The 27,704-nt window shown below is 30.2% G+C and overlaps 2 protein-coding genes across 5 annotated transcripts; one reads left to right on the forward strand and one right to left on the reverse strand.

Annotated features, from left to right (window-relative positions):
- Nucleotides 1–19,330, reverse strand: LOC100142057 (uncharacterized protein). Of its 2 annotated transcripts, none has more exons than XM_015979676.2 (4): nucleotides 18,491–18,672; nucleotides 18,161–18,222; nucleotides 4,223–4,890; nucleotides 1–259 (listed from the first exon to the last, which is right to left on the reverse strand). In XM_015979676.2, the coding sequence occupies exons 1-4, from the start codon at nucleotides 18,509–18,511 to the stop codon at nucleotides 18–20; spliced, it is 993 nt and encodes a 330-aa protein (XP_015835162.1). In that variant the 5' UTR covers nucleotides 18,512–18,672; the 3' UTR covers nucleotides 1–17. The 2 variants fall into 2 exon arrangements, with proteins under 2 accessions (XP_015835162.1, XP_015835161.1); XM_015979675.2 differs by lacking the exons at nucleotides 1–259; nucleotides 4,223–4,890 and adding exons at nucleotides 10,816–14,164; nucleotides 19,207–19,330 and having other exon boundaries at nucleotides 18,491–18,755.
- Nucleotides 19,268–27,617, forward strand: LOC103313377 (uncharacterized). 3 transcript variants are annotated; one of them, XR_010334191.1, is made up of 3 exons: nucleotides 23,273–23,581; nucleotides 23,634–23,978; nucleotides 27,128–27,617. XR_010334191.1 is itself a non-coding variant. In XM_008196465.3 (2 exons), exons 1-2 carry the CDS (start codon nucleotides 19,280–19,282, stop codon nucleotides 27,509–27,511), a joined length of 465 nt encoding a protein of 154 aa, XP_008194687.1. In that variant the 5' UTR covers nucleotides 19,268–19,279; the 3' UTR covers nucleotides 27,512–27,617. The 3 variants fall into 3 exon arrangements, 1 of the variants encoding a protein (XP_008194687.1); XM_008196465.3 differs by lacking the exons at nucleotides 23,273–23,581; nucleotides 23,634–23,978 and adding an exon at nucleotides 19,268–19,360; XR_010334190.1 differs by having other exon boundaries at nucleotides 23,562–23,978.
- The last annotated feature ends 87 nt before the right edge of the window (nucleotides 27,618–27,704 follow it).

Here is a 27,704-nt window from a genome sequence, read left to right on the forward strand (position 1 = left end):
AATACAGAAATACTTTATTAGACTTGATGATATTTGCTTATGATTTTATTAAGAAATTCGCTAGCAGCGTCTGCCTTGTTGTTGGTACCATATCTCTTGGGCTTGGTACCACCGACGTAACCCTCGGCATAGATAGGAACTAGGGCTTGGTCAGGGGCTACTCCTGCAATTGCAGTTCCTACAGGTCGGGCTATAGCCAATCCTCCAGGGCCTACGACAGCAGTCGCGATGGGTTTACTAGCAGCAACACCTCCTTCACCTACAAAGAAATATTTCATTATTTAGAACTCACGAATTAACTCGTAATACCAAACTAAATGTTTCAAATCGATTTTATTTTAAATTTATGTATAATCTTCCGAACAATTCGTGTTCGTGACTTCAAAACTAGGTGATAAGCTAATACAAAATTTACAAAGCTAGTTTTTCGTCTTTTTAAAGCTATAAAAGTTATTATCATCACTTTAATTTTAATACTAAAACAGTTATTTTGTAATTTGCCGCCATTTTGATGCTTTATTAGGCATCTTAAAGCTTTCAACGTAATCAACTGCGATGTCATAATACTCATTATTTGACGGAACATTTTACGAAAATTTTTAGGGTGGCAACAAGCAAATTCGGGGCCGTATTTTTGCGAATTTTACAAATTTCAGGGGCGTTCATGCAAAATTACCTCCATTGTCATCCAAACTCTTGTTTTTGACAAAACTTTGATAAAACAAAAATTTTAAATTAATTTTGCACTTGCAAAATTGAGATACTACCACTAAAATCCCTAAATCGATTAAAATAACAATTTTTGTTTAAAAACGGCAAAAAGAGGTCCAATTATAAAAAATAGTATTAAAAACTCGTTTCATAAGACTTTAAAGCACTCATTCTTTAAAAAAACTCGTGGCTAACGTTATTCATTTTTGAAACTGATTTCGTGCTTTAAGACTGGTTTTATGAAACTTGTTTTTAATATAGGTACTATTACTTTTTAACGAGTTTGAGTGTAAATCGGACGTTTTATTTCACGAGTGGATGGATAATCAAACCAAGAGTGAAAACGAGTGGTTTATCATCCACAAGATGAAATAAATGAACCGATTTACACGAAAACGAGTTGAATACAACATTTTATCCTTCGAATTAGACTCAACAAGGCTTAAAATTGCTTTAAATCTGTTAAAAATAATCTAAAGTTTTGTATTGAGAAATGCCAAATAGTTGTCAAAACTGTCTCACACAAGAGAAAAACCGGAAATTTTGACAGTGTCGAAGAATAAAATATAAAAATTTTATTTGGAAGTATGGTCCACAAAAAATTCCAACAACACGTTTGCATTTTTGGAGTGAAATTGACTACAAATAGACATTGTGTATAATAAATAGATGAATTCTGGGTTTTAATCAAACATTGTGACCAATTTAATACTAAAAAATCCACGAATTGTGAGAGAAAAATAATTATGAAAATTGACAGTTTTTTCTAAAATGTAACAGACCATAAATATAGGTATAGAATTAAAAATGATCTGACGTTTCCTACTGCAAAATGACAAACAGTTGTCAAAACTGTCTTACACAGGAAAAAAATAAAAAAGTTTTGACAGTGTCGAAGAAGCAAAAGTTGCTGAAAAAAAGACGAAAAATCACGACGTATGTAATTACTAATTAGTTCAAAATCATAATTTTGCTTTTTACACCTGCTTCGGTAAGTATAGTTACTAAACTCTTTTTTCTACTTTGGTTTCACAAATTGTTCATTCTGCAACCGAAAGTAGTTTCACAAAGAGATCTTTTGTTTTTTTTTCCTTTTAGTAAGTTTTTAGGAGTTGTATTGGCAGTGCTGGGCTGGGTGTAATCTATAGTGTGTTATTTGTCAACAGCGCCAAGTCGTTTATTGATAAAGCCCGAATAGTTAACAAAATTAAGAGGAAATAGTTTGAACAGATTTTGATAAGTTAAACTAAACAAAAACAAACAACAAAAATAGAAAGTAGAAAAAATAGTACATTACACTAGTTTTATAAGACTTAATTGTGGCACTTATTCTTATAACTTGATAACTATTCGCGCCACAATAAAACGTCTTATAAAACTCGTATAATAATACACTATTCCAGTTTTGAAATTATCTTCAAATCAAACGAACTGATAAATACCTAAGAATTTCGGAAACTTATAGTTACTTTTGCCTTTTTGGTGTTTTAGTACATCTTTCAACTAAAGAAATCACTTAGATTCGAGCTCACTTCGCATGAATTGAAATGAAAAGGACATAATTTTCGGTATTTTGGTAGTCTTTATCTTTCTTTTTTATAAGCGAGACACTATACTTTTACCAAAAAATTATTATTTAGATATCTTCATCGATTATTTTTTGACAGTTTTAAAAATAGTTGAAATTCAAATAGATCGAAATTGAAAATGACATCATAATTTTGCTTTTTTCGTACTGAACTGAAACTCGCATAAATTTGCTCAAAAACACAAAGGAAAGTTTTAACCGACATAATCTGTGTTAGACTTATTTTGTTTCTGAACAAGAAACTATGGTTATTTTGAATTATTTTTGCTAATACGAATAGGGTACAATTCCAATTATCATGTTACTATTTTGATTTATTTGGCAAATTTGGCTCGTTTTATGAATATTGTCTAGTTTTTTAAGCAACATTAAAAATCTATTGTTTTTGTCTTTTTAAAATGTTTAATTTTTTAACTTACATTTTTTTTTGTAAGTAAATATAAAATGGGGTGTACACAACAAAACCTTGACCATCATGGCCAAGAGCATTGACTATCTTGTTTTTTTTACGCCCCCCACCCAAATTTTTTTTCCTCCCACAACTTTGAGTGTTCCAAGGTCATTTCAAACAGCAGACCTTGCTATTTTCAAGGTCAAGGCCGTTCATTCTATCTAAAGTTTTCCTACTCGTATATTGAGGGTTTCCAAGTGTAAGTTAAATAAAAGTTAAATAAAATATTAATTAAGGATTTTTTTAAATTTGGTCTTTAAAAATATAGCAAAACTTGCAATGGTGAAAAACAAAATCGGTACTGAAGGAGTTACTAACTAGCTTCTAAAAAGTTAGCAATGTAGTGACATATAAACCGCAAATGCAAATGATGAAAAGTGCCTTACACTGATTGACTTCTGAGCTATGAACACTTCATATTTTGGTAGTAGTCGTTAGCTTGATTTTGTTTATAAGCGAAAAATTAACATTTAAAAAATTTTGCCTAAAGATGACCAAATTATATCGAAATTGACGTTTTTGGTAGCTTTTTAGAATGCTGGAAAAATCATCTTCTAACACTAAGCTAAAAACTCACAAATTTTTTTAATGTTTGGCTATATTGAATAGATATACTAGATTCTATCGTTTCAGATGTTTATCAAGTTTCTATCTCCATTTGTTCTTAAGATATAGGCCAATTTGATTTTTTTTAAATGGCAACAAGGGTCAAATTTAATATTTTTAAGAAGAATAATTTTTCTGAGTTCTGCACATGCATTTCTTAATTTAAAAAAAACTTAAAAAAAAATTGAACTAAAAAAATTTTGAAAAATGTAAAATTTTGTTAGCCTGGGAAATGTAGTTTATCTATCGTCAGCTCTTTGCTGCTTAAACATTCAACATTGACCAAAAAATTAGTAAAAGTTAAAAATAATTATTGTTAAAATAACACTTTTAACTGAAAAAAACATGTTTCAATCAAAAGATGTTCAAAATAATTTCCACTTCTTGGCTTTCTGTCGCCCTGACCAAACCAACATGAGATTTTTTCGCTCAGTTTTACTTAGTTTTACCATTGTTAAACTAGTTATTGCACCCAAGTATAATTTTTAATATTGAATAAAATACAAGTGACAAATTGCTTAGAGCAGTATTTTCAAGGCTAAAACTTAGTTTTACTTCTCCAGAATTACAGAATAAAATTTTTGTATTTTTATTGTTTTTTACTTTTTAATAAAAGTAAAGGTAGGGATTATGTTATATCACTAAATTCAGAAAAAATGCTTTTTTAAAAATCATGAAATTTGACTCTTTGTGCCAAAATAAATAACGATAGTAATTTGAAAAAGCTCTCAGATTATAGAAATTAATCACTTTTAACTGCTTCCCAAATTTTATTTTTAAGTTTTTTGTTAGAGCGTCCTGAAAATATTTAACTGTATCCTACTTTTTAGTGATCCTGTATATAGATAGAGTATGGGTTTATTTACCAGCAACGGCAAGTCCTACGGGTTTTGCCTCAGCTACGGACGCATCAGGTGGCGGCAAACCAACTGAAATAGCATCCCCATCTTCATTTTCTTCAGTCTCTTCTTCTTCTTCCTCCTCTTTCTTCTCTTCTTCTTTGCGCTTACGGTCCTCCTCTTCGGCTTTGCGTTTCTCCTCTTCTTCCTTCTTTTTGTCTTCATCTTCTTTCTTTTTTTTGTCTTTTTCCTTCTTGGTGGATTTTTTGCGTTCAAACCATTCGGTCAAACCTTCACGATTCTCAAAACTGAATCCATCATCGTCTCCTTCCTGAAGTTCAGCCAAATTTCGCGCCGAAGTATTCAATTCTTCCATATTTTTCTGATAACTCGATTCTTGATCGGGACTCAACTGTCCATTTTTCTTTGCGATTTCTTGCAATTTAATTATATTGATTGCGGTTTGGTGGATGTTTCGCAAATTTGAACCGAAATCAATGTCTTGTTTCGAGGGTAAAGGCGGGTTTTCTAATTCTGCAACTTCGACCTCTTCAGCTGGTTTTTTTTTGGGTGGTGTTTTGATGATGCTTGTAAAGACTGAGCCATCAGGCATTTCAATGACTTGCAATGACTGTCCTAAGGCACCCCCATAGTATGGTATTAAAGTTACTTTCGGTTTCTGATTCTCCCATGTGCTAAAAATTCAATTTGATTAGGAAATATCATATAACGTATTCATTGCTGGATGAGTGACGTTAACTGGGTAACAACGTTATGCTTATTGAATTGTAAAATAAAGCACTCGAAATTTAATTGTTCATGAGGTGTCTGGCTAGACTAAAGGACGTTGGTTTTCCGACGAATCGTGCTAAATAAAGTCCTTTCGAACATAGATTATGTAAGTTTTGCGTGATCAAAATATGTAAGTAGGTAGTAATGGAAATAAGAGTTTAATACCGCTAACAATTATGTGAGCGTGGGATAATTGTTGGGGATTATAATTAAAAAAAATGGAACGCTAAAACATGATGATTGATGAAACCTAACTATATTAACAAGTACCTACAAGTACAAAAGTCACCATAAATAAAAATGAACAGGAATTGTTAGGAAAAATAACAAATAAATAAATAAAATAAAGGTTGTGGTGACGTTTCGACCCTTTAAGAAAAAGTCAAAAAAATTATTTGTTATTTTATTTTTAAATTTTACTTACTAAATTAGAGTGAACTGGAAGTAGTTTAGTCTGTTGTAGATATTCTTTTATTTTGAGATTTGGTTTAAAATTCACAAAAACATGTCGAAATTGGTTGCATTTTACTGGCTTTAGTTCATTTTTGTGCGAAATTTTGTAATTGTTAAGAATGGTGTTATCCTTATTTTTTCAAGCCTTCAGCAGAAAAATCGTGAAATTTAATACAAATTAATTCAATTTAGCTTATTTTGCTCGTTTTTGAAAAAAAAAATTATTGTACCATGAAATCGAAAATCTGAATTAGAGCAAGCCTTGAATTCCCTAAATGATCATATCAAATTTTGCAAAACATATTAAAACACTAAATTAAAATATTTCTCCTGAAATTCTTATACCTATAGTTCATTTTTTTTAAATAATCAACTGTCAATGTCAAAATTCTGATAAAGACCAGACTGTATCACCCTAAAAGTTCATGTCCAACAACTTTTGAAACTGGCTGTATTCTGTATTTGACATCTTGAACACCAGATTTGACATTTTTTAAAATTGGACGTTAGTGTTAATCGTTAATTCATTAGTCTAAAGGTGGTCTAAAATAACTCAATGTGTTGTTATACGTGTTTTAAATTGGAGACAACTTGAAAAATTTGGAAATTGAATTTGTAAGATAAAAAATTACACCAACGTTAATTTAAAAAAAAATACCATTTATGATAATGCCAACCTGACGGCTCTTTGATAGTTGATTATAAAAAAAAAACGACTATAGCTTTGAAACAGCAAGTAAGTTGTTGGTGCTTAACTTTCATAGGTTTTGAAGTATATAAATTTTTTGTGTTCATTCGAAACATCACATTTCTTAAACCCTTTGCGATAATGACCGTTATTTAAGTTATTTAAGTGTTTTAAAAAAGCAATTTATCCACGCAAGAATTTTCCAGGTAAAAAATTACACCAACCTTAATTAAAAAAAATTACTATTTATGATAATGCCAACCTGACGGCTTTTAGACAGTTGATTACAAAAAAAAATTACTATAAATATTCATTAATTAAATAAATTAAATATTTTCACTCCCAATTATTTTTCTTACTTCTTCGAAAATAGCATTCCACAATGTAGGCTTTGTAAGGTGGTAAACACCATTTTGGAATAATTTTAATTAAGCAAGGAAACAATTTTTAAAAATGGTTTTTGGATCCTGATCTGTCAATTTTACGAAGGCACAGTCTGCTCTAATTCAGGTCATTTTTGATCTCATAATTCAATTTTTCAAAACAAATTTTAAACAAAGTTTTTTGCGAAATTTCGCTAGAGAAATTAGTAAGTTAAATGATGAGTTAGTAATAAGAACGGTACACACATTTATTTATTTATTTATTTATGTTTGAGTAAGTGTTTTAGCACATATTCCACCCAGAAGCTTAATTGTTTTGCAAAAATTTTGCAAAAGAGTAAGTCGTAAAGTGAATTGATTAGGCTGAAAAAAACAGTATTATTTTTGTTTTTTTCGAGAATTTAAGCACAAATTAATAGCGTGTCTGAACTTTATTCTGCTTTATTTGATTTATTTTAATCCATTTAACTTGGTTTTTTAGTGAAATTTCTCAAAAAATTAGCCAAAAAACTAAAAGTTTTAAAGGTTGAAAAATGTATTATTTTTATATTTTGCAAGCAGACATGTTTAGACATGTTTTGGTAATCTAAAGAAAATTTATCACTGAAATTAAACACAAGTTAATGTGAACACTATTTCATTATAACCTCTTCATTTCTTTTAGAAAAAATCGCTAACAGTAGGTGAAAATTAGAATATTTTTTGTAAATTGCCACCATTTCGATACTTTAATAGGCGTCTTAAAGCACGCAACGTCATCAAGTGCGATGTCTTAATGCACATTATTTGACGAAACATTTTACGAAAATTTTTAGGTTGGCAAGAAGGAAATTTGGGACCGCATTTTTGCGAATTTCACAAATTTCAGAGGGCGTTCATGCAAGATTACATTCATTATCCATACTATTGTTTTTTGATAAAATTTGTATAAAATAAAAATTTTAAATCAATCTTTTACGTTCAAAATTGAGGCATTACCAACAGTCACAAAAATCCCTAAATCAACTAAAATAACAATTTTTGTTTGCGAATTACAAAAAATAGTATAAAAAACTCGTTTCATAAAATCTTGAAGCACTCATACTTTCATTGAATTCGTACTTCAAGACTGGTCTTATGCGAAACTTGTTTTTTTAAAATACTATTAACCAACTGCTAACCATTTTACAATTAATTAATTAATTTTGGTAAAATAAAATAAGTACCTATCAGCATTTCCTCTCAAAATAAGCTGTTATATATTATTTAAGCATTTCAAGGAATGTATTTCATATTTTCATTGAGAGATCTAATCATTAATAATTACATTTCAATTTAATCAATCTTATTTGAGAAAATAATTTGGTAAAATGCGACGCTGGCATTTTTATAGTTTTGAAACAGCTAATACTTATTGATTTTATTTTTGATATTATCAAAATTTACGATTTTTCTCCTGTGTAAGGAAGTTTTGACAATTGTTTGGTATTTCTCAAAATGTGTAAATCGTTTTATTTATTGCACCTCGTGGATGATAAACTCTCGTTGCTTAATATTCTACTCGTGAACTAAATAAACTTGTTAAATAAATAACTATTATTTATTTATTGATTTAATTTTTAAAGTCGGTTCACTTTCTTAACAACCACTGTGGACTGGGGGACAAATATCAAGTATGTTACAATGACAACTCATATAAATGCTTTTTGCACCACAATGGACACAAAGAAACTGTGTGGCCTTTCCTAATTAATTTTTAAATTTTTTATTTTCCAATTGTTTATTGTACGAAGAAATTTTACAGCAATATCTTTTGGCCAAAAGTAATGTTATTTCTGACTTTTTTGAGCATTTAAGAACGTTTAAGTATAGGCTAGAATCTCAATTTTCTTTCCGAGATTTCGCTAGAACAGTCCGAAAAATTACTAATCCAAAATCAAAATTACCATATATATTTTTTTAATTTCGTTTTTCGGCAAGAAATGTATTTACATCTCAATGTTTTTTTTTTTAACAGACCGAAATACTTTAATAGGTTATTATAGGCTTCTTCTTGTTGAAGTAAAAAAAGTTTTTATTAGCTTTACTTAGAAATCGAGAAAAAATTTCAGACTTGTATCAAAATCGATGTTATTTTACCTTTTTTTAGGTCAATACTGAGTTATTTTGCAAGAACTTGTGAAAATACCTAAAACTTGCAAAATAAATGTTTTGAGCGAAACTTTGTCAAAATAAGCCGAAAAGAAAAAGAACTAGTAAACTAAACCAAAAAGAACTAGTATTCGCAAAATTTAATTCAAACTAAAACGAAAAAACAATAAAATTACTTCGAAATAAATTTTGATCTTTGCATTTTTCAAGTGATTAACTGACTATTTCTGGTTTCTTGTAAGATTAAACTTTAGTTAAACTCTGTTAGTTGGCGTTGCAATGTTTTAACAGAGCTTTAAATTTATCTCTCCGTTAAATATGTTTCTAGAAACTGGACTCATGTTCCTTTTTCTGGAAACTTGTTTTCAAACTTGGTTGCAAACTTAACACATTTGTTCAAAATTGTTATGAATTTTTTTGAGTCATTTTAATTCGTTTTTGAACCTGAAACTACAAAACTAAAATGAAACCGATGTTATGCTTGTTTCACTTGATTTAGTTTGTTTTTGTGCGGAATAACCTGAAAATGATAACATTTGCTCAAAAAAAATTATTATTTCTACGTTTTTTACTGCACCACTGGTAGATCATTCTTGATGGAAATGAGTGTAGGCTGTAGGGAATAATGGCAATATGGGAAAAGTGAAAAAATGACAACATGATGAAACTTAGTTTTATTTACAACTATGTACAAATTTACAAAAATGAACTAGAAATTTTTGGTTTCTGGAAAATCTTCATAACTAATCTCTAAATCACTTTGAGCATGGGCTATGCCCCCAGGGCCTGCAATGGCAACGGCGTCAGGTTCAAACAAAATATCAACATTCATCCCTTGCCTCAAAATAGCCCTAGATAAAGGGTTAGCGATTGCTTGCCCTTCAATACCAGCAACAGCTTTAGCCATCGGTTTTAAAATCAGAGTTGTGATTTTTTCAGAATTTGACAAATCGTTACGAAAACTGATAATCCTGTCAGTATTAATAGTATTGCGATTTTTTAAAAAGTGAAACAAAGGATGAGCTTTATATGGTGCTATCGTGTTGTTATTTCCATCTTTGGATAATTCATTTACTTTGATTTCTTCTTTTGGTGACACTTTCACGAATTTACTGTTTTGTATGTTAGTTTGAAGAACATTGATTTGTGGGTTTGAAGGAATGGTAGTTTGACTTTGGGATGCAGGAGGCCAACGTGGGTAACGAAGTCCATGAGGGAAAATTATGTATCTGAAGAAAAAACGGAAGATTAGTATCATTAAAACATGTTTTAAATAAAAAAAAACATTTTATTTTATTGGCACCATGAGATAACAAAATTAAACAAGTCATTATCAGTCTACACTTTTAATTTATTGTACTCCAAGAATCACCCTTAAACCAACACAAAATAAATAACATTAAATTGGCACAATCAAAACCTAATTCTAAAAGGCAGCGCTGTCCAACTTCTTTTACTGCGGACTACTTTAAATTGGTTAAAATAATGTAATTTTGTCATAATTTGGAGATTTTTGGACTTCTTTTTTGAAATAAGTGAGTAAGTTACTCAAACCTTACTGAAATCATGTAGAGTGTAGAGATTCATCGAAAGCCACTGAACATCAACATGGAAACAATAACATTAAATTTACAATTTGGAATCGATTTATTTGGAGCTATCAATTTTTTATTAAAAAAATAGTTTTCTAACTAAACTTTAGGAAGGCAAAAATTCCCATAGTAATTAAAACAATGTCACAGAAATACTGTAAAAATAAATAAGAAAAATTCATTTTATTTTGAAAATAATTTCCTTTCTGTACTTGGAAAAAATGATGTCATTTTCGATTTAATAATTTACTGATTCCTCTTTCCAGTTTAACAAAAGTTTTAACAAAATGTGCTTGAAAAAAGCAAAAATAACAACATTTTCAATGGCTGATTTTAGGCGAAATTCTTCGATATTACGTTTCTGTCCTAAACATTTGAGTTTAGAAGCTTTTGATCCATTTTAACAAGAATTTTAACTATAAAAACTTTTGAAAAAAAATTAAAAAAAAGTATATAACTTTATACTTAATTTTTTATATTTTCTAACGTTTTGCAGAAAACGTCTCCAACCGATAGACAAAGGTAAAAAAGAGCATTAGTTTTGAATAAATTCATTGATTTTTTGGGCAATTTTGGCTCAAGGCATGAAAAACGTCCTGTCAAGCAAAAAACGTAAAAATATGTACTTTACATTCTAAAAAATGTAAATGCAGCTTAACCAAAACATATTGAAAACCAAACATTCCTAAAAATAAAAAAGCAAAATCTAATAAATATCTCATTTCTAAATATAAAAAATGAATATACTGAAAAAAAGTTAAAAATTCAAAATGAATAAACCTGAAAGATCAAAACAGAAAAAAATCGAAAACTTGATCTTTTGAAAAACCTGCAACTCATTAAGATAAACTTTTTACAATTTATATAATTTTGAACTTATGATCAAAGTTGTTTTTTTTTGGTTTTGGTTAAAAATTTTGTCATTGCAATTAAGAGTTTCGGAATTTTGGTGTTTTTCAAGTGGTTCTCAGTTATTCAGTTATTATTTGCGTATTGATTTCATTTTATAGATTTTTTAGTTTCAGCTTTTTTTTTCTTATTTTGATTTTAATTTCTAGCTCTTTCAATTGACTTCTCTGAAAGCTCCGAAACTTAGAAATTTTAATTTTAACTTAATTTAATTCAGAAATTTTTGGACTTATTTCTAACAAACTTTTTTATAAGTTGGATGTTGGATGTGTAAATATAAAATTATTATCATGTGTACACCTTAAACTGTCGTTTACTGAAACGTAATACAATTATTTGGCAATGACAAATGGCAATGAAATTTCAGATCTACTTGTACAGTTTCTATTTAGTTGTTGAGGTAGGTACATAATATATAATATTATGTTCTTTCATCTAAACGACATTTTCAGCTTCTTATCTGAGTAAAATATTATTTCCAAAAAAATTAATTGTATAAGATTTAAATATAAGGAACAATTATATTTCAAAAATCTTTACATTGTTACTACATTTTGCTATGATTTTTAAACAAGGAAAATAGTGGAGTCGTAATGCAATCTCCGATCAGTTTTGTATAATTTTAATATAGTCAGACTTAGTTTAGTAATTTCTTAGTTTAGTTTACTGCCTATAATAGTGATAACCGCTTTGACAGGGAAACAACACTAAAGTTACACGTTTGAAGGTCAAAAAAGTTGAATTCGATGTAAAAAAAGTTGAATTCTATTTAAAAAAAAAGATACTGGCGGAATTATGGAAAAAAAATATACTTGAATCTATTGCCTTTTTTCTCTTTTTTATCGAGACTTATTATTACATAATTAGTCTTATTAGTTTTTTTAATTCGCAAACCACGACTGTTTTCTAACAGAGTTTTGATAATTAAAGTTGAAATTAACATTTTGTTTAAATTTATTTGAGAAAAATGCTAGATAGGTACGTACTAAAGAACTAAAAAAACATATTCATTTATTTAGATAGGTAGTATCTACACTAATCTATAGGATGAGTCAATAGTGGGTCATTTCTTATTTCTGAATTTCTATAAACATGCAACCAATAATACCGATTCCAGCTGACCAAAACAGTAATCGTTAAAAAAATTAAATTTCATCCACGATTACATTGTTCTAGGTAGTGTCAAGTTTGTCTTGACAGTTTTGCTAAAATTTTATTATGAATGATTATTAATAAAAAAATAAAAAACCAGTGTTCATTCAGTGTTGTCCAAGCGCAATTAGTATTTTTGGTTGCATCTTAGGACATTTCAGAAGTAACTCATTATTGACTAACCCTGTATTAATCGATTGGTTTTACTTGCGACTAAACTTGCAAAATAAGTAACTTTCTACCTCAAACCTGCTTAAAATCGCTCGATTTTTTCACTCCAAAAAACACGTTAAAAAAATAAAAAAATTGCGTTAAACAGCGCTGGTTTAATGTGTTGCCTATGTACAAAATTTACAATCACCCTTTATTATAATAAATAACCGGCCCCACCGCCACAACTTTCCCCAACCTTGACGGTGCTGCATGCCCTTGCCCCCTCGTCTTATTCTTATGGTCATTAACAACCGTCGCAAGATTAATCGTCGGTTCCACAGCCACCACTTTAGTCCCTGAACCCGCAATTGCGAGACTATCTGGGTGTGTATAAGCAAATCCATTGGGTCCAACAATCGCAGTGCCACCACTGCCAGCGGTTGCGATACCTCCAGGTCCTGCGATGGCCACTCCACCTTTCCTGACTTTGATTTTATGGACAAAAATCCCACTTCCGGTGTTATCCTTACTGAAGAGTTTCTTGTTTCCATCGTGTGACACTTGCACGTCTTCCGCCTTATCCAACTCCTCCAGCTCTATTTCGTCTTCACCTAGCTCCTGGTCACGAATCGGAGGCGACTGTCGGGAGGTATCATTGGAATTGATTTCGCTTTTGGTGATTTGTAAAGTCTGGATCAGGGGATTGGACAAGGGATCAGTCGTATTGTAGAAAAATGTTTTCTTGATTTCCTGATTTTGCTTCGATTCTCGCCGCAAGTTTAAATTTGGTTTGTCCCTTATTTGCAAATCTTCAATTTCGAGGACTGTGGTCATGTTTGAATCGTCTTCGTTTGAGACATATATTTCGGCCCCTTTTCCATTATCCACGACATTGTAGCTCAATTTGGGCTTCGTTGTGATTTCTCGTGATTTTTTTTCTAAATGTTTGCACTTATTGCCCCCTTGACCCGCCTGAGGCCCATACTCGATCATTGTGGTCATAGCATTGAACATATGCATGAGGGGGTCCTTTATTATGATCGGGAAGTACTGGGCAAAGGGCCATTGTGGGGGCCATTGCCCTTGACGTCCAGTGGGTTGTATTTGCTGGTAGAGATACGGGTTATATTGTTGCAAGTATGGATTGTACAAGTATTGCGAATTTCCAACAATATTTCTAACATTGTTAACAGTTTGTGCCTCCAGTTCGCTTTTTTTCACGTTTTGATTCATGGCATAAAACGACTGGGGGATGCTTGCTTGTGGGGGTGGAGGTGGGGGTGGGTTGAAACCCCCCGGCATGAAACTAGCTCCTGGTACGATCATTGTTTGTTGGTGGATTACTTTACGTTTGATGTACTGGCCAGGTGGTACCTCACTTTCCTCACTTTCCTCATCACTGAATTGTGTGGTGATTGGAGTCCGTTTGTCTGCTGCTGGTTCCTTTTGTTTGCCTTCGACGTAGTCCAGGATCGGGTTCGTGAATGGATCCCTCGGGAATTTAAAATCATCTCCTTGTCTGGACTCCTGCGATCTTAAATAACTGAACGGGAAGTGTTGATAGTGTGGTCGGGGTTTTTTCTTATTTAATCCCTGTTTTTCATTGACTAGTGCTATTTTCTCAAGGATTTCTTTCGTACTTTCGTCTAGTTCTTTCTGATCATTTGTTTCGTACAGTTGGCGCGGTGTGATTTCTATTACGTGTTGTTTTTCAATCCTAAAAAATTTTTAATTAAGTGTGATAGCTCAAAATTATTAACATACGGATACCTAAAGATTAGGATACGACACTACGTACAAATAAATCGTTGCCACTTGTTCCATTGCTCTGTTTAAATAACGAAGAGCACAAATCGAATAAACAAAGTACGAACAGATTGAGCATTAAAGTCTCAATAGTAAGAGATCAAAGTAATGCAAGCTTTTACCAGTATGCCACATTTTTCAAAAATTACGAATCAAAATAAAATAAAAAAAAACTGGTGAACGAATCTTGATCATTCATTTTTGCGGGTGGTCAAAAATTGAAAAATTAATAATTACAATTAATTTAAATCTAAACCACTGGAGACTTAAGATAGAAAATTTGATTTTCGACAACTTTGTACCTTACACTACACTTGTTTTGTATTTTCAACAGTTATTGGAGCATTTCAAAAAATCATAGGTAATAAGTTGATAAATTAATGCTTTTTTAAATATTGTTTTGACTACCTATTTCACTTCTGCAGGGGAAGCTTTAATATATATTTTTTTTATACTTCGGTTTCGTATTGAGGTCATTACGTTACGCGATTTGCGTATCGTAATGTCCATCGGAGTGCTATAATAATTACACTAAAAACCAGGGTAATTTAGTTGGATACTGTTGACAACCTAGTTTTTTGGCAATTATCTGAGAGAACTGTCAGCGTCAATCGGCACCTGTTTCAAGTGCATAATTTATTCAAGTAATGTACAAACATAACTTTAAAAGCCAGTGCAAGTAATTTCAGTAATTTCAGCAAATTTTCAAATTCCACGTATTTGCCACAAAAGCCCGTATTTGTTAAGTGGTACAATGCAAAACGTCTTGGACACTTTCAGAATACATTTGTACGAATAAAATAATGGCGGTCCAAATTGTCAACTGCCACAAAACTCCCTAAATTTCAAAATTAAATTTTTTGGAACAAATAGTGCGAAGCAGAAAAAATACTGTGTGATATCTCGTTTATAAGGCATTTTGTCGCACTTACTTTATTATGGCACTCCTCTCTGCGCTCGTCGTGCCCTAAATTCGTGCGTGCGACAAAATGCGTCTTATAAAACTTGTATTATAATACACTGTTATGTTCTTTTTATTTCCGTAATCTTTTGTTTTGATACTACATACCTATTTTTAAAAATATTTTTATACTTATATTTATGGTCTGTTACGTTTTAGAAAAAACTGTTAATTTTCATAATTATTTTTCTCTTACAATTCGTGGATTTTTTTGGTATTCAATTGGTCACAATGTTTGATTAAAACCCAGAATTCATCTATTTATTATACACAATGTCTATTTGTAGTCAATTTCACTCCAAAAATGCAAACGTGTTGTTGGATTTTTTTGTGGACCATACTTTCAAATAATTTTTTTTTATTTTATTCGACACTGTCAAAATTTCCGGTTATTCCCTTGTGTAAGACAGTTCTCAATACAAAACTTCAGATTATTTTTAACAGATTTAAAGCAATTTTAAGCCTTGTTCACTCTAATTCGAAGAATAAAATGTTGTATTCAACTCGTGAAATAAAACGTCCGATTTACACTCAAACTCGTTAAGTAAATAACTATTTTATTTTACACTGATAACAACAAAGTGTGTTAGAATGATTGTAGTCTAGTTAACTTTGATATCGATTTACTTGTAAAAAAATATTCCCTTCTGCTCAAATAAATTCGTTATCAATAAATTTCAATACTGACAGTTGCCAAACTAACAAACTGTCAACTGATTACATTTAAGTTTCGTTAAAAAACAACTAAAATTTAGACTACGTTTTTATTATCAAAGCTTTTTTCGAAAGTGAGGAGTTAATAAATGCTGAATGGCAATATTTGATGTCTGAATGCTTGTCATTTTATAAAAAAAATTTAGCACAAACGTACCAAAAATTGAAGTTTTACGAATTTGTTAATTCCTAATGTCTAAAGTTGTTTGGCTAAATTTGGAAATTCCAATGTGTATAGAAACATTAAACGTAATACTATACCATACGTGTTTTCTGTGAAACTATAGTTGAATGGTACAGTCAAAAAGAAAATTTACTGTTTTTTAAAATGTCATCTAAGTATTCCAACACAATATGTGAACGTCATCAGAGTCTGCAATTTGATTTTTTTAATGTTAAACAGATACAAATTGATACTATTTTTTCAAAAACAAAAAAAAAAGAATAAAATACAGACTAAGATTATTCCAGAACAACTTACTAAAAAGATAATAATTTAAAAAATCACTTACCAAAAATAATATACAAAAAAAACTAAAAACATTTTTGATTTGTAAATTTTTTTATAGTTTAGTATTGTACAAGCATTGTATCTTCCAGTAAAAATACTCCATGTATTGTAAAAATGCAAAAAATAAACAATGGAATATAAAATTAAAATTCCAATATCAGCATTATCCCAAAATCTTTTCGATCAGTTTATATATCAAGTACAGCATGACTGTTCTATTGTTCAAGTCAGAAATATTACAACAATATGATTATTGAGTACTTTACTAAATTTTATTAGTTAAATGTTTAATCAGAACACCGGGTACTCAAAAATTGGCGCACCAACTCAATTTTAAGGTAAAAATAGTGAAAAAAGCTTTGTTTTAAAATTAAATTTTAAATAAATGATATGTGCATGGCAACGTTCTCTACAATCGTGATCGCAATAGAATTTGATCAACAATAAAAACAATTTATTTTTAAAACGGTTTTCTAGGTAATAATTTTATATTAAAAAAACTGCTAAAATCTGATAATAAATCGTTTTGTCAGTGAACGATTACTTAGTGTGAAACATGAAAAAACAATAAAAAATAATGAAAACTGAAGAAGTTAACAAAATAAGTTCGTGGCTCCAGATTTTTTAAAATATGACTTTAAAAATTTCTTTCAAGATTTTTCCCACAACTTACCACTGAGTTAGTGAGCCAATTTTTAAGCACTCTTTTGAAAGTATTATTAATAAATGACTATGCTAATAGAAGAACTCAACAGAATATCTTAAGATAGACGATTATTTAATTTTTCCTACAGAAACTGAAATGGTAAATGAAAAAGGTTTAAAATGAAAAATTGATAGAGATAAAGCCACTACAACACTTTATCGAGAATAATGTAAAAAAAACAATACCTAAAAAAAATTTAACTATGCCTTTTCTTTCACTATTTTTTTTAAGTGTGTATAAATATTGTACAAGAAGTAGGTGAACATTACACAAGTAGGCACAACAGATTACTTCGAACTAGTTATTATTTGATATTTTTAATATTTTGCCTAATGAGTAGTAATGAGTTCCAAGACCTACCACTGGCCATCTTTAAAATTACCAAATTAAAATCTTTTTTCTTAAAAAAGTGTATTTAAAACTTCGATGACTTTTTATCTTGTAATTTTAGCTAAATGTAGCTTAGTGTTTCTCCCATTGTGAACTGTGTAAAAATTATTATCTTCAAAGGTTTTGACACTTGACCACTCTAAAAATAAAACGTTTAGGGTTTAAACCGTTGACCATAAAGATTAAGATTATAGAAAATGTAAGTCTTTTTATTTTATTGAATTTTTATTTTATTCAACTTTTTATTATTTATTACATTTTCTAAGCAAGAAGTGAACTAATTGAATTAAAATTAAGTAATCGCTTTATCTTTTGTGTACAGAAAATCGAGCGATTTTGTGTCTGGTTTCGTCTCCTAGTATTTAGTTCTCCGTATGTTAACAGTAAAGCTTTGTTAATAATAAAATGATAAATATTAGTAACTTACCCCAAAGTATAGCAAAGACCCAAAAACTGGCTCCAATCTTCTAAAACTACACCACACTACTTGTTGAACATTCCGAAAAGACAAAATAATAGGATTCAACTACCGCTACACATAAATTAACATGAAATTAGTCACAAAATTAGTGATTAGATTTGATACATGTGCAATTAATAAGCGTAATATAATGAAAAAACTTACTCTACTGCTGGTGTTTCTTGGGTATTTTGGGGCCTACAGTTAACCACAGCCAATGTTGATAACTAAAACAAGCAAAATTGTTTTAATACATTGTTATAGAACAATGAAAGGAATGTTTTAATTGAACTGCGTTGCGTTATAAAAATTTGGTCAAAATAATGCATAACGGTTCAAGGCATACATTAAGATAACTGAGGTTTAATTATAATACAAGTTATGTTACCACGTGATTTTGGCTGAGCCGAAGAGTTCATCAATCGCAAAGAAATGTGCAAATTAAATTAAGAAAAAAATTATTTAATGAGGATGAAACAAAAATTAAATACTTACGAGAAAAATCCAATTGGTCATTTCGAAAATTGGTTATCGCACTAGATAGTCATTTGTCGAACTGTCTTCACAATATTTCCTTGCAGGCTTTTTAAAACTAACGGAAGATAATATGGAGAGCACGTATATGTTGAGCAGGTATTTAAAAGAAGAGACGATATCAAAAGTTACTTCTCTTCTTGAAAGAAGGGGCAGGTAACGTTATTTGACATAAAGGTAGCTTCTTCAGACGTCACTGATAACACATTTTTCGGAGGGACATTGTCTGCAAAATTTTCATTATTTTTTTAACAAAAATTATTTTTTTGCAATATTATTAATGAGAAAAAAACGTTAAGAGTTTTCTGGAAGACATAAAATACGGTTTCGGGACCTGACTAAACACCTGTCATGTTTGGTGATAAGAGACTCGTTAATTAGTTTCTGTCTTGTTGTATCATAATTAATTGTAGCTTATTTTCCAATTTTTGAAATTCCGTGTGAAGAAACAAGCATCAACAACTGTAAATCCATACTTTAGCGAGTGGTAACATTAAAAGATCATCAGTAACTGTAATTATTAGTCACATTACATTTTGAAAAAAATCCTTTCCAGTGCAAAAACTTGTCTAAAATTATGGTCCAGTTCTTGATGCCTCCATCAAGAGCCGTTATATTTATAATAGTAAACAATAAATTACGAGTGAGTAAAACCAAACAGTAAATTATTGGCTTACGAAAAAAAAAATGAGTAAATATTGGCCATCCTACACTTCCACCTGCGCTTTGCTCTAGTCCACACTTTTTGCAATGATGTGGAAGATTCCTGCTGGGAGTCAAGATCGAGTTCATCGACCAATCTCCTGCAATGTCAAGGTTCTTCAATGGAAGGTAAACAGCAATGCAACTCGCTCGATTTGTTATTGGTACAAAAGGACCCAACCAAATGCTGGGTTTTTTGAATAACTGTAATTAGATGACCTAAAAAATTCAAATTATCCACGAATTTTACAAAGGAAATGTTCAAAATTCAACAGCGGTCGTGTTGCATTAGTTGACACACCAGTGGCGTAGTGAACCTAGAACGGGACTGCAGTAAAATACGAATTACTTTTGATTGGTGTTTATGGTTTATAAAAAATTACTTATACGTATTTAAATTTAATAAATAGTAATTCAATATTTTACAGAAATTAAATAAAAAATATAACAAAATTAAAAAAATAAATAGAAGACAATAAAATAAAAAAGAAAGTAGGTAACAGACAAAATAAAAATATTTAACTTTTTCTCGCTTTTGCTGTCGCAAAAGTTGTTTCTAATCAATAATCAGATTAGATGCACTTAAACTTGCAACTTATTATTTACTATTTAAATGATTTTCAGAGAAAACAGTTGTTGTTGTGTCAAATCTTAAATATATTTTGCTTTGTTTTAATTTTTAGAAAGATTTTTTTGTTATCGGTATAGTTAGAAACAACATACAAGCCGTAATTGTTTCTGAAAAAAAATTCTAGTAACATAAAGTCTAATAGATCTTTAAGGTTGAACTACATACAGGGTGGCCCAGGGGTCTATAACTTTTTTATTATTTGAAATATTGCCATGCCGCTTTTATTATCCGATAGATCGACTTAAAGCCCACAAACTAAAAATATTTTTATTATACACAGGGTATTGCATACAGGGTGGTTAATCAAAGTTACATTTTTTTAAATGGAACATCCTATATATTGTTGCATAATTGGATTCTACGCAAAAAAATAATGTAACTTTTTATAGATTACTATAGATCTATCACTTTTAGATTCGGAAATATTCAATTTTTCGTTATAAAAAAGACCATTTTTTTCAAAATCACTGTGAAGTCACCTATGAATATTTTCCGAAAAATTTGCAACTGAAAAACTTAAAATATCTTGTGGTTTTAGGAGTAGTCGACTTTTACTTATTATACCGGGTGCTCAACAATTTTAATTTTTTTAAATTAAAAAACTGCTAATGTCTGATAGGAAATTTAAAAATAATTATTCATTGTGTAGTTGGGGAACGATTACTTAGTGCGAAACATGAAATCATTAAAAAATAATGAAAACTGACGAAGTTAACAAAATACGTTTGTAGCTCCAGAGTTTTTTAAATGTGGCCTTAAGAATTTTTTCAAGATTTTTCCCGTGATTTACACATGCTTCCCAACAACGTACCACTGAGTTGGTGCGCCAGTTTTTGAACACCCGATATAGAAAAGTTGTTGTTGTACTAGATGAGTTTTAAAAGATAGCGACTGATGAAGGACTATTTGCCAAATTTTCAAAAATTTGTGTCCAAATCTATTTACATCGATTTACACATTTAAGCGATAAAATTTTCAAAAACAATTTCGTTTAGCGAAAGATTTAGCAGAGTATGTAAGTACTATGAAACCTTTTATGCCACAGTAAGCTCGCTTATCGGCAATGAACGTACAGTCACGATCCAAAAGAATGACACCCCTAAAACCGCACCTACAACACTTTTCGTGTGATATGGTTAATGCGTATGTTTGACTAATTTATAAGCTAGGTAGATATTGTGTAAACTAACTGCACAGTTTGTAAACTAACCTGTTTGTTGAAAGTTATGGCCTTAAAGACATTAGTCGAACTTTTGCTATGCGGCCGGTTGATAGGGTTGTCTTTTTTTTTGATCGTGACTGTGCGCACTAAGGTAAGCTAGCATTATTAAGTATTAAATGTCCAGCGAGAATATTTTAATCATTAAAAACAAAGTGACCCATATTTTTTATTTTGTTCTAAAAAGTTTTTATTGTGGAATTACTAGCCACCAAAAATTTCCTAAAAATACAGATTATATTTTTTATCTTTAAAGCCACTTATCTAATTTTTATAAAATTTGGTATACGGTCGTTGTCATAGATAATTATTTAATATTGCAAATTATAAGGTTGTGGAAGATTGTTATAGGGGGCTGTCAGGGCCTTCTTGGCATGAATTTTCTCATAACTTTGTACCACAACTTTGTTTGGCTTTGTTTGGTTACGCCGTCCTGCTCGAAAAATCGCGTGTTTAAAAGACCTATCTACTTATTTTTTAATATACATTTATTCTATAGTCGAGGATAAAATCGTAATTTATTTATTGTTTACTTCATGGTAAAAAGAAACTTTATCTCTTAGAAAAATAAAGTTTACAACCATATATTCCATTTCAGTTCATAGTACAATGTGATTTTAAATGATTCTCATCTTCTTAACTTTGAAATTGGTTTACATGTAAAAAAGTTTGTGCCGCTCTGCTCAATTAAATTCTCTGCCAATAAATGCTAAAACTGTCAGTTGTGAAATTTACTTTTTCGTCGCCTCTATTTTGTGGACTTGTTACATAAATAACTATTAAAAATTTTGTTGAAATTCTACAAAATTGTTAATCTGTGCAAGAAAACACTTTTATTGTCGAAGCTTATTTCTGAATTGAAGACTTAATAAACAGAGAATAATAATATTCGGTGTCTAAATGCCTGTCATTAATTCTATAAAGCGGTATTTCTGATTTTACATAGGAAATTCACAGACGACTAGATGAGAATCATTTAAAAATACATTGTAGAATTGGAATAGCGCATTGAATTTTTCAGAGGGAAAAATAATGCACAAATTGAGAGTTTCTGTAAAATAAAAAATTCTGTGTTAAACTAAATCTCAGCGACACGTTTTGAGCTAAGAAAACCCACCAGAAACCCTCAATTTATGCTTTATTTCACTCTCAAAATTTCAAATGTGCTGTTGCAAAATTCTACTATGAACTGACTTGGGATATAAAAGTTTAACAGGTGTAAACAAAATTTATATAAAAAAAAACTGGTAGATGAAGGTGGCTCATACCAACATGACAACACTTTGACAAGTATTAAAAATTGAATGAATTTTATAGAGGGTGATTTTTTAAAAACGGCTGTAGAATTTTTATTTTTGGGTCGATTTTAAAAGTTAAAAAAACTAAACTAAATTGCTTTTAATCTAATATAAGCCGATGCTTTTCAAATTTTTCTGTCATAGAATTTGTTGGGCTATATTCAACTTTTTTTATTTTAAATTGGTATCTATATTTTTCTTTTGATAATTCAGTTATGAATATAATAAGTTAGTTAGTATTTTAGGAATGTGTAATTTTCTACTTTTAGTAAAAATTACTATGAACTGAAATGGAATATATGCACGACGATAAAATTCACCATCGTCTTCTCAAGCGTTTCAGTCAAGAGGCGTAAGCTCTCGAAAATTAAATCAAATTTTATCGTCTTATAATAGCTTTTTCAAAACTATAGAAACGCCAACGTCGCCTTTTCTCTCAAAACTAGCTGATGTAAATTATGAAATTAATATCTAATGTAATTTACAGTTTCAATAAGAGATCTAATTATTTTACAATTTTATCAATCTTGTTTTAAAAAACAATTCGGTCAAATGCGACGTTGGCGTTTTTATAATTTTGAAACAACTGCAAAATAATAAAAACTACAATAATAAATAATTACATATAAATTCAAATTGTGTTGTATTACATTTTTAAAATTTTTTTCGCAATGAAAATGGGGTTTTTTGAGCAAGACTTTTTTTTCTATTGACGCAGTTTTTTTTTATTTATATCAGCTAAATAAGTCGTCAACAAATATGAAATTTAGGATTTTTTGTGATGATCTGTTTTTATTGAGACTGAGAAATTCGCGGATTTTTGCCTACTCCGCCACTGAACCACATTAAATTCAAATTTAACAAACAGATGGAATACGAAATCCAGTTTGGGTTTAGTCGCCTCACGTTGTGTTATACTTATTGTTAAAATGTGGCAAGAGTGTTATACAAAATGTTACGACCAGCTGCATGGTCGTGAATACCAACAACAAATTCAAGAATTTGAGAAAAGAAGCATAATGTAACTATAAATTCGTTTCAGCCTTCAAACTGTATCGTGAATTGCATAGGTCTGGTTGCAGACTAGACTTTTGAGTAAAAATGCAACCAGTTTCGTGAGGATTTTGCACCAAAGTGCAAATTTCAAAACAACAAACTATACGAAAAATTTGTAAAATAAAATACAAATAAATTTTAAACGAGTTAGTTAAATGTTAACAACTTGTGATAAAATTTTTACACTTCTTGTAATAGTTATAGCATTTTGTTGTTGTTCTTCATTTGCGTATCTTTAAAATTTCCCGTGTGAGCTGAAGAGAGGAGTAAACTAAACCGTGGTGCAAAGCAGGATCTTGAGCTCATTACGTCGAGTCACTTTGTTTTTGTTCCCTTGCAGAACAGGGGCTATTGGCTAGACTTTGTAAAAATGCGTTCCGTCTGGTACAGCCTTCATAAAACTTGAAAATCGCTGATTTTGATATCCATTTAGAGATGACAGCATTTTTATAATACCCCCTATATAAAAGTCCCTTCTTTTCCAAACCGATCAGTTAGCCACGAACAACGAGAGACAAAAGACTTAAAGCAACATAAAAAATGGTGAGTGCTTCTCTCTTTTTGCATACGTTTGCTCGGTCACGATTTTTCAGCGGATACAAATAAACTGCTAGGTAAACATAGTCATTTTCTAAGGGTCGGTGATTTCACCAAATAAATAAGATAACTTTCCAATAGCGCTAACTGTTATAGTTATTAATAACATAATAACAAAAGTGCGAAAACACAAGCTTAAAGTTCGAGGGCTGTCGGGTATGCAACGAGCGTCAGCGAGTGCGTTTTGCACGAGTGTTATTAATTTTTTTTGTTGAAACAAAACATGTTAAAAATTAACTTTTTTTGAGTTATTTTAAATTTTAAATTTAAACATGTTTTAAATTAAATTTAAAACACGTTGCTATGGGAAGCGTGCTTTTATAATAGTAAAACGCTTTGATATGGGAAAAGTTTTTTTAAAATAGTGTTTATAATCTAGGATTTAGAAAAAGCTAGATTCCTCTTGACCGTTCTCTTTTGCTGTTGTAGCTCACTAGAATTATTCTTTTTAAGAAATTAGCGGGTACAAATCCCAAATTTCATAATTTTTGTACAGCCACTACTAAAAACATCGTATTCAGTTTTTTACTTAACCAATAAATAAAAATTATTGGCCAAATAACTAACTGACCATTTGTTTATCGTTGGTGAAACCGACCTTAAGTAAAATATTGCAACCGCTAGGTAAAATATTCTAAATGCTAAGCGGTAATGTATTTTTAAATATAAGATTTGATAAGAATCAATAATAATACTACTTTTAAAACGCAATACCTACCTAGGCATTTAACACCCGTTTGCTAGATAAAATACAGGGTTCAGCGAGTTCAAAAAGTCCATTAATGACCATCAAATGATCCGGCTCTTGTATTCTGTACCTCAGTTATTATTAAAATTGAACTTTTGATATTTTATAGATGTTATTTATACTCTAGAACGCATTTCAGTATTTTTTTTATTATACAGAGCGTCCCAAAAAGGTATGACGTTTTGAAATTATTTTATAATCTAATTTGCTTATTTAAAACACGCAGCAGCGTGTGTAAATCTAATTTTCAAAAAAGCGCGTTTTTTAAACGTGAAAATAAATGGCTACTTTTTAATGATTTTTTATTATAATGACAATCAATTAATTGATCTCAATAAAAAATAATAACAGGCGTGTTTTAAAGACCTCAATATCCACTTATATTTTAAAATACTATGTAATGGCAAGCTGTTAGCCTTTTTTTAGTTTCTTACATATTTTTAAATAAAAAAAGTTAAATCGATTAAGGGATTATTGGTAAAAAGTAAAAACCAAAATACTTTCTGTTCATTTTCATAAAAACCATTGTGGTGCAAATAAGGAACTCTTAGCTTTTATATGAGTTGTCATGGAAACAGCTTCACCATTTGCACCACAATGGTTTTTATGAAAGTGAAAAAAGTTTAGTTATTTTTATATTAAAAGTTTGCAAATCAATAGTTTTTGAGCTTGAGAATGTTTGGTTTTTTATTGAGACAATTGCACTATTTTAAACTAATTACTTACTCTGAGCTTTTGAAATTTTGACGTAACAGTGCAAAACAAAGCAGTGAAAAAAACGAATGCTATGTGATTATTGATTAATGCGTGAACACGTGTTTTTTGGTCAATTTTGTAGAAAAAAAAAATCGTTTTACACGTTTAGTTTTAAAAATTCAAAAATATTTTTTTAAATATAATATTTTATATTATGTTTATATTATATTTTAGATAAAATTTTTAGCCTAGATTTGAAGATAAGGCAATTCAAAGTGCACCTGAAGTGCAACTTCTAACCAATGCATCTTTGTGGAGACGTTTCGAATTTTCATTTTGTTTCTACACTAGGATTACTTACTAAGTAATTCTAAGTAATTCTACAACGGTGTGAACTTGAAATTTGCTAATTTTCAGAGATCTTCTATAATCATATTTTTCTAAAATGTGTTCTAAAGTATAAATAATAATACTTAAAAAATATCAAAACTCCAACTTATACAGAATGGAAATTTTAACTGGAACAAAGTTCATAACTTGGGTATAGGCAATTTTTCTAAAAAATTCTGAAACAGGACGATTTTTGTTTATCCTTGCGCATCATTTGGTGCATGTGTTTTTTTTTATTTGCTGTCAAAAATGTAACCTCTAACTTCTTTTTTATTTTTCAAATTTTTTTCACTTCACAAACATTACAATGTAATACTATTTGTTGTTAGAATATTTTCAATGTCTACGCGATAAAAACATAAAGATAAATTGTTATAAGTTGAAGTTGGGCAAATCGCACTCGAAATGATGTAAAATGTTAGAAAATCATGTTACTATCGTTATCTTATTTCCCAGGATAGGAGCCGTGTTCATTTTGAACATTTGTTGCATTAAATACACTGTTCAAGTTATAAAATTGGTTTTTATTTTTTATTACATAGGCTTTGAAAATATTTAAAACCAAATAATACTTTGTATTGCTTGCTCTTTCACATAAGGTGTCACATGACACATACTATTACATTAAAAAAAAGTTAGAGGTGGCTGTGCATTTCTCACAGCAAATAAAAAAAATTAAATTTGACCTGTTCCGAGAATTTTCACAAAAATCCCCTATATTCAAGTTATAAATTTTATTCCAGTTAAATATTCCACTCTGTATAATAAGTTAATAACTGACCCACAGAAGACGAAAGCTAGGCTGGTCCACCCTGTATAAAGAGATTTGCATGGATACATTTTTTTTCTTAAATATAAATAATCTTTAGTACAATGTGTTTTTAAATGATTCTTGTCTAATTAACTTTGAAATTAGTTTACATGTAAAAAAATTTGCGCCGCTCTGTTCAAATGAATCCACTGTCAATAAATGTCATAAATGCAACTAAATTGTTACACCGTGCAAGAAAACACTTTAATTATCGAAGCTTACTTCCGAATTGGAGACATTAACCAATGGGGAATATGGTAATATTCGATATTTGAATGCCTATCATTAGTTATATGAAGCGGCATTTTCTGATTTTACATGAGAAATTCACAGACGACGAGATGAAAATCATTTAAAAACACATTGTACTTACCTAGTGATTATTATTTTTACCTAGCGTTTTCGATATAGAATTAGGATGTGTATTTAGCAATTTTTTTCCTTTTTCAGACACCGCTTTTCGCTTTACTCTTTTTGCTTTTCGGTTTAGTCCACGCTGCAGTGGTTCCCATTGATTCTTCGTCAGTAAATGTGAAACATTCGGGTCAGGATTATTCGTATTCGATTAACGAGAATCGAGGGATTGCCATCGACCCCTTGCCACATTACGAGATTCCAGTGATCAAGACAGCACCTGGGAATAGTTTGATCAAACATGAGCACATTCCGGTGAAAGATCATGAGATAAAGCCTTTGCAGCCGCAGGTTGCAGGGATGGGTTATTCAACGCCTGTGGCAGTTCTTCCAGCGTATTCCTACCTTCCTGCCCATCAGTATGCCATTCCGTACCCATACGGGATTAATTATCCCTACAATTTGATTGCGACTATTTAAGGAGTAGCTGGATTAGAACAAAAATGGATTTGGGGAACTGGGGTTTAGAATTAGCGCCGATGGATGTGGTACAATAATTGGTGATAAATAAAAAGTGTTTGAAGATTGTCTGTGTTTGTTTTTTTTTATTAAAGATGAGGAATACTTAAAATCTATTAACTCAAAAGATTTTAAACAATTGAATATAATATAG

The sequence above is a fragment of the Tribolium castaneum genome, chromosome 5, assembly GCF_031307605.1.
Source record: "Tribolium castaneum strain GA2 chromosome 5, icTriCast1.1, whole genome shotgun sequence".
NCBI lineage: Eukaryota > Metazoa > Arthropoda > Insecta > Coleoptera > Tenebrionidae > Tribolium > Tribolium castaneum.